At 30.0% G+C, this 16,031-nt stretch overlaps 1 protein-coding gene across 1 annotated transcript; it reads left to right on the forward strand.

Annotated features, from left to right (window-relative positions):
* The first annotated feature begins 2,806 nt into the window (after window positions 1-2,806).
* LOC107062567 (DNA-directed RNA polymerase II subunit RPB1-like) lies at window positions 2,807-3,707 on the forward strand. The gene is made up of 2 exons (XM_015313354.1): window positions 2,807-3,125; window positions 3,226-3,707. Exons 1-2 carry the CDS (start codon window positions 2,807-2,809, stop codon window positions 3,705-3,707), a joined length of 801 nt encoding a protein of 266 aa, XP_015168840.1.
* The last annotated feature ends 12,324 nt before the right edge of the window (window positions 3,708-16,031 follow it).

A 16,031-nucleotide genomic window follows, 5' to 3' on the forward strand; every position in this document is an offset into this window, starting at 1 on the left:
CTAGTTACCGACTCTGACACCCGAACTAGGACAAGACCCCGATGATAAATTTGAAATATTTTCCAAAAATAATTTTTATATAAAAAAATTGACGGGGTGGCCTTGGGGGTGTGGGGTGGCGTAAAAAATGAAATTATTTAAATTTGAAATATTTTCCAAAAGTATTTTTAAAAATAAATAAATTTACGGGGGTGGCTTGGGTGAGGGTGGGATGGCCTTGGTGAGGGGGGGGTGGAGTAATTTTTTTTTTTTTTAAAATCTGAAATATTTTTCGGGGGTGGGGGGTGAGGGTATAGGGTGGAGTAAAACATGAAAATTTAAAATTTTGAAATATTTTTTCAAGACAATTTTTTTGTTGTGGGGGGGGGGGGGGGGGGGGGGGAGAGCAGGGGTGGTAGGAGAGTTGGGTGAGATAAAAAAAATCTTAAAATTTTGAAATATTTTTCAAAAATAATTTTTAAATTTTCTTATTTTTTTGGTTGGGGAAGGGTTGGCTGGTTTGGGGGTAGGGGTAAAAAATATTTGAAATTTAAAAAAATTATTATTTTTTGGATGGGGTCGGGTACGTGGTACGGGTTAGGGTAAGAAAAAAATATTGAAGGATGAGATAGAGTTTTGGAAAATGTTTTTCTTAATTTTTGAAGGGAAGTCATTTTCCTTAAATTTGAGGAAAATGAGTTGATTTGGAAAACATTTAAGGCAACAAAATATGGGGAAATTGAAAAACATTTTTTCCTTCATACCAAACACACCCTAAAGGTATTTCGAGTTAATTATCCTTTGAGAGATAATTTCATAGACAACCTCTCGTGGTTGAGTTCATAACACAAATTTTCCTTCTGATTTGTTATATTTATATTAATAACAATTAATCATATGATATGACTTGATGTTACATTGTGAAATTGATAACACTTTTCTTATCATTTATCAATATCGACTCTGAGGTGGAAAATCGCCTATCATAAAAATATATCATTCTTTTAAAATGGATTAATAGTATGAAAATAATAGTATTTGATAGTTCTCACAACTCGTAGGGTTTCATGTTTATCAGGAAAAAAAATACAATTTAAGATATTCAAATTGCATATCCAAACAAAAAACTTTGACTTCAAATCAATCTGATTTGAACTTATGATTCTATATTGCATATCCAAACGAGTCTTTAATGTCGTTTGATAATTACTATAGATCTATGTTTATAGATTGGTTAATCTGGAGGTCGATGTACGTTAGCGACTTGGTCATTTTGATGTGTTATATGAACTAATTTAAGTAAGTGATTCACCATAAATATGGATTGATTCAAATTAACACAAAAAATAGAGACAAATTTGAAATTGAAACTTTATGAGTACTTTAACGGTTAAGGTTCTTAGCATTGAGCTAATTGTATTTTTAAAGTTATGAATTCAGATATATCATTTGTTGCAATTTAAATAAATTAATATTTATAAAATTTGTTGATGCTTCTAAAGTATTAGGTTCAGATAAATCCGACTTCTCAACTATACTTTTGCCTCTAACAGAAATGTTTCACTTTAGGGTTAAAGAGTTCCCTATCAAAAACTTTATCTCAAATATTTTGAATTTAAAAACGTATAATTAAATATTGAAGGTACTTATCGATCACCTACCACAAAAAATGATGGCAATACTTCAAATATATGAAGTAGAAAACTAAAGCAATAAAGATTTTCTGAGCAATTAAAACCTATTTGGGAAAACTTTTAATTACCTATTTTAATTTCCAAACGTGTTTTTGAAAAGTTCTTTGAATGGTTATAGCAATTTGTGTTTAAGTAAGACTTAAGAAACACTTTTATTAGAATAGATAAGTAGTTTGTGTTTATTCAAATCCCCCACCCCCCAAAAAAAAGAGCTTAAGAAAAATAAATTACGTAAAAAAATATGTACAAATTTGCATTATAATAAATATAATAATAATTTTTAGTTATTTATTACTCTTACAGATTTTAATAAGTATTAAGATTATATTTAACAAAAACATTTCATTTTTTGTTTGAGATTTACTCCCATCACAAGATAAAAGATAAAATATGTGTTTATTAAAATATTTGTTTTTAATAATAATTAAACAATATATGCTTATTTTATATTTTAACTATAAAAAAAATTGTTTTATTTAGTGTACATCACAAATGCGGATAAGCATTGTGGTCCTATACTTTTTTTTTGTTTCCTCCGATGTTCGAAGCCCACATTGGAGCTCCAACTAAATGCGAATCGTGCATTGTAGGGCCCATTCGGGGGGTGGCGGTCCCAACAGAATTTTCTCCATATCCAATGCTCAAACCCGAGACCTCTGGTTAAGGGTGAAGCACTCCCACCAATGCACCACAACCAACGTTGGTGGTCTTATACTACGTTCCTTTCTTAAACGAATTAATTTTTAAGAAAATAAATCAAACGGAGGAAATATAATTAATTATGTGGCGTGACAATTGAGCAAGATAAGTGATAAGTGACCCTTTATCAATTTCTAATACATTGAATTCTTAGTATAAATATAACCCAATGTTGCTTCAATTTCTTCATCCTTCAATTAATATAATTAAGCTTTAAAGAAGAAGAAAAATGATGGGTTCCAAGGCTTTTCTATTTCTTGGCATTTTTTTGGCTATTTTTGCAATGATAAGCTCTGAAACCTGTAAGTTTATTATTCTTTTTTTTTTTTCCTTTTATTAGTTATCTCTTTGAAATATTGGCTTTCTTATATAATTATTTGACATTTATGAAATGTTATGCTAATTTATGAATTTCTCATTTGATATTTGTAGTAATGAAATCGGATGTCAAAAATGATGAACACCACGATGGATATAATGGCATTGGTGGATATTCTGGTGATGGACATGGTGAATATAATAGTGGATATAAGCCTCGAGGTGGTGGAAATAAACCTCCACACGAGGGATACAACCCTTCAAGTGGCGAATACAATTCTCCACATGACAAATATAAACCTCCGAGTGGCGAATACAAACCTCCGAGTGGTGAATATAAACCTCCTAGTAACGAGTATAAACCTCCAAGTGGCAAATATAACCCTCCACATGACAAATATAAACCTCCGAGTGGCGAATACAAACCTCCGAGTGGTGAATATAAACCTCCTAGTAACGAGTATAAACCTCCAAGTGGCAAATATAACCCTCCACATGAAATATAAACCTCCTAGTGACGAATACAAACCTCCAGGTGACAAATATAACCCCCCTAGTAATGAATACAAATCTCCAGGTGACAAGTATAACCCCCCACATGATAAATATAAACCTCCTAGTGATGAGTACAAACCTCCAAGTGACAAATATAAACCTCCTAGTGATGAATACAAACCTCAAAGTGATGAATATAACCCCCCACATGACAAATATAAACCCCCTAGTGACGAATACAAACCTCCAGGTGACAAACATAAACCCCCTAGTAACGAATACAAACCTCCAGGTGACAAGTATAACCCCCCACATGATAAATATAAACCTCCTAGTGATGAATACAAACCTCCAGGTGACAAATATAAACCCCCTAGTAACGAATACAAACCTCCAGGTGGCAAGTATAACCCCCCACATGACAAATATAAACCCCCTAGTGACGAATACAAACCTCCAGGTGACAAATATAAACCCCCTAGTAACGAATACAAACCTCCAGGTGGCAAGACCTTCAGGTGACAAATATAACCTTCCACATGACAAATATAAATCCCCTAGTGACGAATACAAATCTCCAGGTGATAAATATAACCCTCCACATGACAAATATAAACCTCCTAGTGACGAATACAAACCTTCAGGTGACAAATATAACCTTCCACATGACAAATATAAATCCCCTAGTGACGAATACAAATCTCCAGGTGATAAATATAACCCTCCACATGACAAATATAAACTCCCTAGTGATGAATACAAATCTCCAGGTGGCAAATATAACCCCCCACATGACAAATACAAACCCCCTAGTGATGAATACAAACCTCCAGGTGACAAGTATAACTCCCCACATGACAAATATAAATCCCCTAGTGACGAATACAAATCTCCAGGTGATAAATATAACCCTCCACATGACAAATATAAACTCCCTAGTGATGAATACAAATCTCCAGGTGGCAAATATAACCCCCCACATGACAAATATAACCCCCCTAATGACGAATACAAACCTCCAAGTGGTGGATACAACCCTCCAAATGGTGGCCATGAGTAAGTGACTAGCCAATTGCCTCACAACAAATCATCATGTTATATTATAAAACCCTTGTATGTAGTGGCAAGATGTATAATATAGTAATAGTCTTGCTACTCTAAACCTTGCTATAAAAATCGCATGAATAAAACGACATTCAGTTCATATATATGTATGGTTGTTCATATAATATTTTGTTGTACAATATAACACTATATTGTGATAATATATTTTCATAATGTACATTTCTTCTTTTTCTGAATTATATTGAATATATTGTTGTTGATGTCTTGATGATGCACACATGGTTTTTCTTATTTCACAACTTATTATTAAACTACTCCTCAATCACTAATTATTTATTGTTTTCACTTCTTGAGCTCTTTTAATTTTATTTTATTAAGTTGATTTTATCTAATTTGATTTTATAGATTAATTAAATTGACTTTCGAAAAAATGAAAAGCGAGACATATCTTTGAGACGAATTACAAGCTACTCTAAAATGAAAAGGCAAGAGATTATAAGTGCATCTTCATGATTTTCTAGTTTGTGTTGGAATTGTTGGTAAATGAAACTAAACTGATAAATGCCATTTGTCCAAATATTTTTTTACTGTTATAATGAAATATTATTACAAAAACATATACTAATATATATAACTAACATAAAAAGATAGTTTTCAAAAAACTATTGATTATTCATCTAAAATGTTTATAAATGATAAACTATTATAGCGAGAAGTTCTAATTTACCAACAATAAATTTTCAATGTGTCACTAACACCAAACAACATAATTTCACATGTATAACATGACACAACAACAACAACAACAAGACCCAATGGATTCTTCAATTCTTATTAGCCAATCACTTGTTAGGTTGTTCATTTCATTTGGAGTTATGTGAAGAAATTTCTTCACGTAACATCTAAATCTTACTATAAATAGACCCCAAGAATGTATTAGTTTCTTCATCCCTCAATTTTTAATTATCATAAGCACTAAGCTTTGAACAAACAAAAAGAAAAAGAATGGGTTCCAAGGCATTTCTATCTTCGCCTTTTTTGGCTATTTTTTTAATGATAAGTTCTCATGATATTGTTGTAGATATGGAGTTGGCTGAGACTTCCACCACTTTAGAAAAGGACTGTAAGGTTATTTGCTCTTTTTATTAATTTGTCTCATTGAAATATTACTAGAAATGACCATTCTACCTTTTTTTTTCTCCAAAAAATGACCGACGTAGCACGTCGACTTCTTCTTTGTCCTCCATGTTGCTTTTGCTTCTTAGAGGGTGTTTAGATTGATTTAAAAGTTGGTCAAATATATTTTTAAGTCAGTTTTTGACTTTTCTAAGTGTTTGGTAAATATAAAATAACTTGTCAAAAATTGACTTCAAATAAGTTAGGAAGTTTTTGGCAAGTAAAAAAATGACTTAACATAAGTTAAAAATGATTTAACATAAGTTAAAAATGACTTAAAATAAGTCAAAAATCAAAAGTAGGTCTCCCCTACTTTTTATTTTTTGATTTAAAAATCATTTCAATTTGACTTTTTATTTTTAACTTAAAAGCTATTTTTTTAAGTCAATCCAAATGGGGTCCTTATTTTGTTTCTACTTCCTCTTCCTCTTCTTCTTCTTCTTCTTCTTCTTCTTATTCTTTGTCCTTCATTTTAAAGAAAAAAATGACATACCATTAACGTGAATTATTTCAAGCGATCTATACATCAAAAGACTCGAAACATCGAGAAGATTCTATATATAAAATTTAAGACTGTTTCTAAGTGATTTTGAGTTGATCAATATTGAATAGTCAATGTATATTTCATATAGTTAAGATATATTCAACTTTTTGAGTGTATCATAATGTATAGCCAGTGTATAACTCATGTATATATAAGCTATATTGTTTAGTCAACATATACTTTCTACGTCTTTTGGGAAGATATATTGTAAAGTCAATGCATACTCAGATTTTTTGCAATCTTTTGTGTAAATGAAACATGACTATATTCTTTGCAAACTAATTATTTTATCATTTTATTGTATACATTTGGAGAAAATAGCCAAAAGTCCCTTCAACCTATGATTCAATTCTCAACTACACACTTATTCAATACGGGAGTCTTATTACCCTCTAAACTATTTAAATATGGAATAATCACCTCCCTAAAAAGTCATAATACACGCAATGAACAACTGTACATTCATTTTTTTAATTCTTTTTCTTCTTTTTTTCTTGTAAATTTTAAACCTAATAAAAATAATAATTTAATAATGCCCTGTAAAATTATATAAAGTTTCCATTTTTATCAAACCTGAAAATTAAAATTTACAAAAATTGCTTTCAAATAGAGATTGTTTTTCCAAAATACTAATTATTTCTTTAGAGAATAATAATAGAAAATGAGGAAAAAATCTCTACACCAAATAAAAGAAGAAGAACAACTCCATAGCTAGTCTACATAAACTTTCAATTTGAAATCAAACCTAAAAACAAAAATCCACAAATAAGTATTCACAAATGTGGGAGTGAAAAACAAATTTAGTAAGAATGAAATTAGAAAGTGAAATTTCAAATTCACCATTGTTGGTTTGACTTTTTTTTTCTTTTTTTTGTTGAAATTATGAGGGGCTTAAGAAAAAACTTAAACTCCATTTTTGAGTTTCATATATGAAAGTTTCTTATGAATTAGGTGACTGTTGTTGCTAAAAAAGGTTGATGTATGATTAACTAAGCATAAATCAGTAGCTACAAACTGATTTGGAGCTCCTAGAGATGAAGTTTAGAAGATCACCATCGAAGGACTTTGAGAAAAACGTGAAGAAATCATGAAATGGGTATAACAATTTTGTGATATAAGAAAAGGGGAAGAATTAAAAAAAAAACTAATTAATTATATAATCTCCAATGAGAGACTCCCACATGGACTATTTAATTCAATTTTAGTCATTTTATGTCTTTTTGTTGAACTCTTATGTGCCTACAAGAGGTGTATTCACCTTCTTAGATTGGTCAGCGTGTAAGTGTCACAAAATATCAAAAATAAAAAATTTAGGAGAGTAATAGGACCCCCATGAAGTATAAGTATGTAGTTGAGAATTGACTAATAGGTTGGGGGGGCATTTGGCTATTTTCTCTATACATAGGAAAAGTCACATAATATGACAAACATATGATGTGTATCTACAATATACAGTTATAATTTAAAATAATTACATTTTATAGCTATAGGTAGGATTTTATAACAAATTTATCTCTTCTCTTTCCCACTCTCCTCACATTGCCCCCCCCCCCCCTTCTCTCTCTCTTCGTCTCACCTCTCTCTCCATCCCAAACAACGTTCAACCCAAAAAATATTTCACATAATATGACATTTGTATTATTTACAAATATATTTATATTCTATATCAACTGTAATTGTATTATGTATCCACTATATTTGTATCTTTATCAATTTTATTATGAGAATTTAGATTATGTCAATTGTATTGATTGATACAAATTGTATTCATTAATACAATTATATTTGATATATGATACAAATCATTTGTATCAATAATAATTGTGATAAAATTAAATTTGATACAACGAATACAATGTGCATCCATCCTCTCTATCAAATGTATTATGTATCAATTATATTTCAACGAATATAGACAATTATTTTTGTTTGTATCGACAATATTTGTATTTTGTATCAATTGCATTTGTGATACAATTTAATACAATGAACAAAACATGTATTCATTCTCTCTCCTCCTTCTCCTAATATGTAGCTAAATACAATAGTTTTTGATACAGTTGTATTCATTGATACAAATCAGTTGTTACAATTGTATTAGTGATACAACCTGGCACAACAAATACTTCATGTATTCAACCTCGCTCTCTCCGATCTCGCTCACCTCTCTCCTCTCTTTCTTAGTCTCGCTCGCCTTTTTCCTCCCCAAACATGCAGCTATGATTCGTAATTAAGCAAGTTATAACTATAGATCTCTAATTAAGCCTAAACTATAGTCATCTTTGAAAGTTAGAGAACGTTACATAACGTGACAAACATATAATATGTATTTACAATATACAACTATAGTTTATAATAATTACAATTTATAGCTATAAGTATGATTTATAGCAAAATTCCCTCTCCTCTCACTGCCCTCCCTCCCTCTCTCTCACTCCATTCAAACAACGTTGTAACCCGAAAAATATTCCACATAATATGACATTTGTATTATGTATCAAATGTATTTATATTTCATATCAACTATATTTGTATTGTGTATCAATTTTATTATGAGAATTTGTATTCTGTTAATTGTATTCGTCGATACAAGTTGTTTTCATTATTACAATTATATTTGATATATGATACAAATCAATTGTAATATGATAAAACTTGATACAACAAATACAATATGCATTTATCCTCTCTGTCAAATGTATTTTGTATCAATTGTATTTCAACGAAAATAAACAACTATTTTTGTTTGTATCAATTGTATTTGAAATCCGTATCAATTGTATTCATGATACAATTTGATACAACAAATACAACATGTATTCATCCTCTCTCCTCCCTCTCTCGTTTCTCTCTCTCTCTCTCTTAATATGTAGTTAAGTACAATAATTTTTGATACTACTGTATTCATTGATACAAATGGGTTGTATCAATTGTATTCATGATACAACCTGATACAATGAATACAACATGTATCTAACCTCTCTCTCAGATCTAGCTCATATCTCTCCTCTCTTTCCTAGTCTCACTCACCTCTCTCTTTCCCCAAACATGTAGCTATGATTTGTAATTAAGCAAACTATAACTATAGATATCTAATTAATCCCAGATTATAGTCATTTTTGGTAAGTTCTTCTATTCGAAACTATCCTAGATAAAAATGCATTGGACCGGGTGATATGATCTAGATTTTAGAAGGGAAAATTACGCGGTTAAACAAACTTATACTACTTAATTACTCATCATAGCTATAGTTTGCTATAATTACCTCTTGCGACTAACATTAACTATTAATTACGTGGGCTGACTTTGAGTTGTATGATTAGTCACATTTGTATAATTTGCAACTAGCAATTCTTCTTTTGATTTATATTTGTATACGATGGTTTAAATTTGTATATGACGATGATTTCCTTTGGTTTTTCAGTTTTGTCACCATATACATTCAATCTTTTTGTGTATAACCTTTTAAAGTTTGTATAAACGTGTAGTTTTCATATTTTGTATAATTAATTTTTATAATATATTTTGTATAACTATTTAAAGTTCATATGTTTATGTTTGTATCAATTTGTTATTTCAAGTTTTATCATATTTGTATAATTCCAGACTTTATATTACTCAATTATACAAAAAACACACAAATTATACAAATGTAGCCGCGAATTATACAAATGAGATGTGAATTATACAAATTATTGCCCTATCTCGCTCGCCTTTCTCCTACCTCTCCCAATCTCACTTGCCATATATATAAATGCATATGTATAATATACAATTATCTAACCGATATACATATACAATTTACCTCTCTCCACTCTCTGCCCTCTTTCACTCGCCTCTATCCTCCCTCTCCCAGTCTCGCTCGCCTCCTCTCCTCCTCTTCGAATCTCGCTCGCCTCTCTCCTCCCTCTCCCAATCTCGCTTGCCATATATACAATACATATGTATAATAACAATTATCTAACCGATATACATATACAATTCACCTCTCTCCCACTCTCTGCCCTCTCTCGCTTGTCTCTCTCCTCTCTCTCCCAATCTCGCTCACCTCTCTCCTTCCTATAACATGTAACTACGAATTGTAATTATCAAATTATAGTTATGGAGAGTAATTAGACTATTTTTGAGTGGCTATATGTTAAAGTTCCTCATTTCAGAATGGGTAAATCACATAAATATGCTACATTAAGAAAATATTTACTATCTATGACAATATAATTTTTCTAACTAAATATAACAATTTTTTTGAATTAAAAAAGTTGTACAGTTTATGTTTGCCTCTTTCTCTGCCTTTTTTCTCTTCCTCTTCTTTTCTTCTTTTTATTCTTCTTCTTCTCGTCTTTTTCTTTTCTTTCTCTTCCTCCTTTCTTCTTCTTTTTATTCTTCTTTTTCTTTGAATTTTTTCATTTAAAGAAATATCTTCAAATTAAGTTTTTATCTATATTTCACGATTTTTACCCAAATACACGATGAGAAGAGGAACAAAAATATCAAAATTTTGTACAAAATCATGTTTTCAAGCAGAAATTTCAAATCTCTAAAATTACAGAAACAAGAGTTCACCATTGATGGTCATTATAAAAACTTCAAAATTTTTGAAATTAATTATTTGAATTTTATGAATTAGTAATTAATTTGGATAGATTGTTCCTACAAATAATTGAAAACGACGTTTGGAGTTTTTAACTCAATTCAAGAAAACTTTGGTTTATCATTGATTTTAGGAGAAATATTAGATTGAAAACTCGAAAAGGTAAAAGTTTATAGAACTGTATCGCAATTGTATTAAAGTTGTATTAGATATGTTTCATAATTGTATTAAAATCATGACCAATACATTTATAATACATATTGCAAACTTCACACCTTTTTAAGTGATATCAACCAAAATAGTTATGTAACACACTTGTAATACATTTATAATATAATATAGGCACGATACATTTGTAATTCATATTGCAAACATCGCTTTTTTTTTCTTAGTTATACAAATCAAAATAATTTATAAGATATATAGAATATATGTTTTATTCATGAATAATACATTTATAAGTAATACATATTGCACACTTCACTTCTTTCTTAGTGATACCTGTTGACACTCATTTTAAGAATTTTATTCACTTTTATAATATTTTTAATAATAAATATGTTTTATAGTGTGACGTATGTAACTAATATATTTTATAAATACTTGAAGACTATCTTGAAAAAAGATTTCATTATTATTATTATTACTATTATTATTATTATTTTAACGTTAACCAATTTATTAATCTAATTTAGTTTGAATTATAGCTATGCTGTTGAATTAATTATTTCTATTAAGTTAATTATTTTATTCCGTTAAGATTAAGGAGCTCGTTAGTTAATTATATTAATTCGTCTTATTTAATTACTAGTCGAATTTACTAATTAACCCAATTTGACTAAATTGTTAATTAATTCTCTATTGCATGCCTTAGCCAAATCTAGCCAATTCACTCCATCCTTTTAATCAATTATTTTGGGCCTTTATTTTCTTTACAACCGGCCCACCTTTTTTATTTATTTATTTATTTGCAAACCAACAACATACGTACACAGACATCTGCCCCACCCCATTAATTACCCATTCTAATTCCTTTTTTTTAATTATAACAACCCAATACTTAATTTGACTCCCACAACCGACAACATACAACATCAAATACCCAATACACGACCCCACATTATCTTTCTTTTTCAACAACGCTTCCAGCAACGTGAAGTGGCGTCAAATAGACGGAACAGTAGCAACAACCATCCCCAACAACAGAAGCCATCGCAATTCACGGAAAAAACACGCAACAACGTGAAAATACACGGAAAACAGAAATTCCAACGGTTCCAAAGCAGAGGACGCGTCGTCCTCTTCACCCAGTACAATAGTACTGTTCCAGCAGCGAAAAAACACCTGCAATAGCCGTGTTTCATCCTTGCTACGCAGGATTGAAGCCACGTCGAGTGGCGAGTACAATAGGTCGATCCTAGCCCTCCACCTCGCAAGATTTCTTGTTGAAAAATGGGATTTTCGTGCAGAAATGGGCTGGATTTCGGAAGGAATTCGATTTGAAATGGTTGGGCCTTGTTCATTCGAGTTTTTCACTCTCTTCCTCCCCCAAAAACCGAACCCTAATTTCCTCTATTTAAACCATTCTTCTCCTTCATTACAGGGGGATTTTTTGATTGGATTTTTGGGGGAAGGTTGAAAAAAATAATATATAAAAATTGAAAAGCAAACATAGAGCAGAGTTATTGAGAAAAAATATTTTAATACACGCTAAATATGCTTCATAAGCCAAAGAGATACTAGTTTTCGGTTTCGTGTTTAAGTTTCTGCTTGAATTTCCATCTGGACGTTTGTGTTCGAGTTTCTCGTGGTGAAGGTCTCCGCCTCTGCTCGTCTGTCTCAGTTTGTTGCACACAAGAAGGTAAACTTCTTTTCAATTCCAATTCTTTTAGTTGTTCTTTTGTTGTGATTTGAATGGTCTGTTGGTTTATTTTCTTCATTTCTTGAACGTTTTTTTTTTTTTTTGTTCTCCTCGGCTCATCGTTTGTGTGGTAGCTGAGTGATTGGATCTGAGATGTTGTTCGTAGTCATCTACAAGAGTTAGTCGTAATACTGATTTGAAGTTCTGTCAATTTATATTTAGTGTTGTTGTTTAAGTGTGTTTTGGTGTCTTCCTTCCTGAATTTGTCATTTGAGTATTATTGGGTATGTACTATTTATTTTTATACTTTTGTTAAGTGTCTGATGCATTGCCTTCATGCGAGTTACTACTAGAGGCTGATTTTCTTGTTGGAGGATAAGTTTTGAAGATCGATCGATATGTTCAAGCATGTATGGTGTAATCGTGTGCTTGTTCTAATCGTTTAGTTTTTGTCTATTTCTTGAATGTCCTTGTTGTCTTACTGCCTATTGACTTGTTTAGATTAAGTCGTATCTTCAGGCCATTCGATTTTTAGTCAAAAAATGTTTACATTTGCAAGTTAAGTTGGTAAGAATATGAGTTTCTTTTCTTTTCTTTTTCTGATTTTATTTGCCAATTCTTAGTTTTGCTGGAGTTTTGTATTTAGGATCATTTGAAGTATGATTTTCTTTTCTTTACTTTCCATGTCTTAGTCCTGTTAAAGTTTAAATTTTTGCCCTTAAGATAATCTGAAGCATGAGTTTATTAGCATTTGACTATTGTGTACATAGCATGTTGATTTTTCTAGTATAAGTTTGTTTTTTTTAGTAGCTTAGTCACCTGTTGTACGGTTCTGGTTTTGGTCTATTGTATTGATGGTCTATCCCTCTGTTTCAATTCTTACATGATATTAGTGTGGATTTAGTATTTATTTGTTCACTAGTTAGCGTTCAATATGTTAAAAATAATAGTTTTAATTAACATGAGAGATTGTGTGATAACTTGAGTATTAAAATAGTTGCTCCTCATTTTATCTTGGTGGTCATCCCTTTGTCAGTCTTCTTATTTTTATAAGTCTATTTATTTCTTTTGTGGGGACACCAAAATTTGTGCCTGCATGTATATATTATTAGCAATAGTATTGTTATGATTCACCATGACTGGGATTGGTTCTTACATGTTTACATTTATTTATTTTATTGCATGTGAAATCCGTCGGAGTTTGCCACAAACTCGCTCCTTTCTGTATTTTGTTGTTTTGGGCCTAAGCTCTTATTATTTAATTTTGTTATTATTCTGTTAGAATTCTAGGACAGGTGAAAGAATTGGGCCAAAGGCCCAAAATGAAGTGGGCCCAAATACTGGCCCAGGCGGACAGGAAAACCAGATTTGGGCCCAAGTCTCTTTCCCTATTCATTTTTATTATGTTTATTTACTTGTTAATATGCGCTATTAGTCTTAAGGTTGAAAAATTCAAATCCCCGAAAGACGCCCGTTTTGTTTTAACAATTTAACGAAAATCGGTCATCTTTAAATAGACATAAAAAATAATTTTTGTAAAAAAAATATATCTCACTTAGTTAGTATTTTCAGTTTTTTTTCCTTTTCCTCTTTAAAACGATTCTAACTATAAAATTGTTCAGTTCAAATTAAGTCAAACGAATTTAGCCAAATAATTAATTGTTGGATAACCACATAAGTGGACATTCTAGGTGCTTTTAAAACCTTCCTAGAATGTTAATAAGAACCTCGAACCCTTTTTAAGTTTTCATTAGATTTCTGTTTTAGTCTTTTGAAAACAACAGTTTTCTTGATTTTTCTTAAAAATTAAGTGGCGACTCTTAAACAAGTCCAAAATACATTTTCCAAATAAAACAATACCAACAAGAATAATTTAGGTAACACACTAATAATACATTTATAAGACATGCACAATACATATTGTTACCGTCACTCATTTTTTTAGTGATCAAAATAATTTATAGGACACATACTATATAAGTTTTATTCATGAGAAATACATTTATAATACATATATATTGCAACCGTCACTCATTTTCTTAGTGATACAAATCAAAATAATTTATAAAATAATTTATAAGACACATATAATATAAATTTTATTCGTGAACAATATATATTTAATACATATTGCAAACTTAACTCTATTCTTTGTGATACCAACCAAATGATTTAGGTAACACACTTATTATACATTTATAATACATGCACACTATATTTTTAATACATATTGCAAACATCACTCATGTTCTTAATGATACAAACCAAAATAATTTATAAGAAACATAAAATACATGTTTTATTCATGAATAACACAAGTTTAATTCAGTTTATAGATTATTGTCTCGTCTTTCGTTAGTTACGTTTTTATTTATTTTTAATTCTCGCTTCTACAACTTTAATATTGTGTAATACACTTTTAGTGCAAATTTTATTCATTTTGAAGTTTATTATAAGTTACTATTAGATTACTTGTTTAATTCATTAATGATATAAGTTTAATTCACTTTATATATCATTGGCTAGTCTTTCATTAGTTACTTTTTATATTCATGATTAATTCTCTCTTCTAATTCAGCTTTAATATTTGTGTAATACACTTTTAAATACAAGTTAATTCATTGTGCAGTTTATTGGTTTACTAGTTAGGATTGAATTACTTGTTTAATTCACTATTGATACAAGTTTTATTCAGTTTACATATCACATAATGCTCTTTCGTTTGCTACATTTTCCATTCATGTTTAATTCAACTTTAATATGTGTGTAATACATTTTAATTCAAGTTTAATTCATTTGACAGTTTATTATGTTTCTTCATTTGTTACGATTAAATTACTTATCCAATTAATTATTGATACAAATTTTATTCAGTCTACGAATCATTGACTGCTCATTCATTTGCTACATTTTGTATTCGTGTTTATTTCTCTTCTAATTCAATTTTAATATGTGTATAATACATTTTTTATTCAAGTTTAATTCATGTTGTAGTTTATTGGTGATGCTTCGGAACAAAAAAATGATTAATTTGACCATATTGGTTTACTTCAATTTATAAGACATATATAATACATATTTATTCATTAAGAACATAAGCTCAGAAATTATAGTGGTTGACAACTTAATTTCCAGGGACAAATAGAGAAAGAATAAACTCAAGAATTTATTCTCCCTTTTAGAGGCATAACGAACTGAATGTATGGCTGAAGATTGTGGATCTTTCAATTATAATATTAAAAAATTGACACCTTGCACATGGAGGCAAAAAAAAAAGAGAAAGAGGGGACATATAAAAAGGAGAAAGAGGCGAGATAAAAAACAGAAATCTAATAAAATACATAATATTGTTATATATATACTATATAAGAAGAGGGAATAAGTTTTCACCACAAGGCAACATGTGTTCCAATAAGAATCACTACTAATATCCAATATATTTATATGTGGGCCCCACTACCTTCCACTTAAATACTACATATTATATATTAATTACTATACTCTAAATGACTTAAATACTCCATATTATATATTACAATAATTAACAATTATTTGACACTTTAAATTCTATCAATGCCATATAAATTAAGATAAAAAAGGTAACATATA

The sequence above is a fragment of the Solanum tuberosum genome, unplaced genomic scaffold, assembly GCF_000226075.1.
Source record: "Solanum tuberosum cultivar DM 1-3 516 R44 unplaced genomic scaffold, SolTub_3.0 scf00245, whole genome shotgun sequence".
Lineage (NCBI taxonomy): Eukaryota > Viridiplantae > Streptophyta > Magnoliopsida > Solanales > Solanaceae > Solanum > Solanum tuberosum.

What these genes read in the sequence shown, in the direction of transcription:
- LOC107062567 (XM_015313354.1), top strand. Translation starts at nt 2,807, where the DNA reads ATGAAATCGGATGTCAAAAATGATGAACACCACGATGGATATAATGGC. An exon ending in CGAATACAAACCTCCGAGTG is followed by an intron (nt 3,126 to 3,225) that starts GTGAATATAAAC and finishes ACAAACCTCCAG; the next exon opens with GTGACAAATATAACCCCCCT.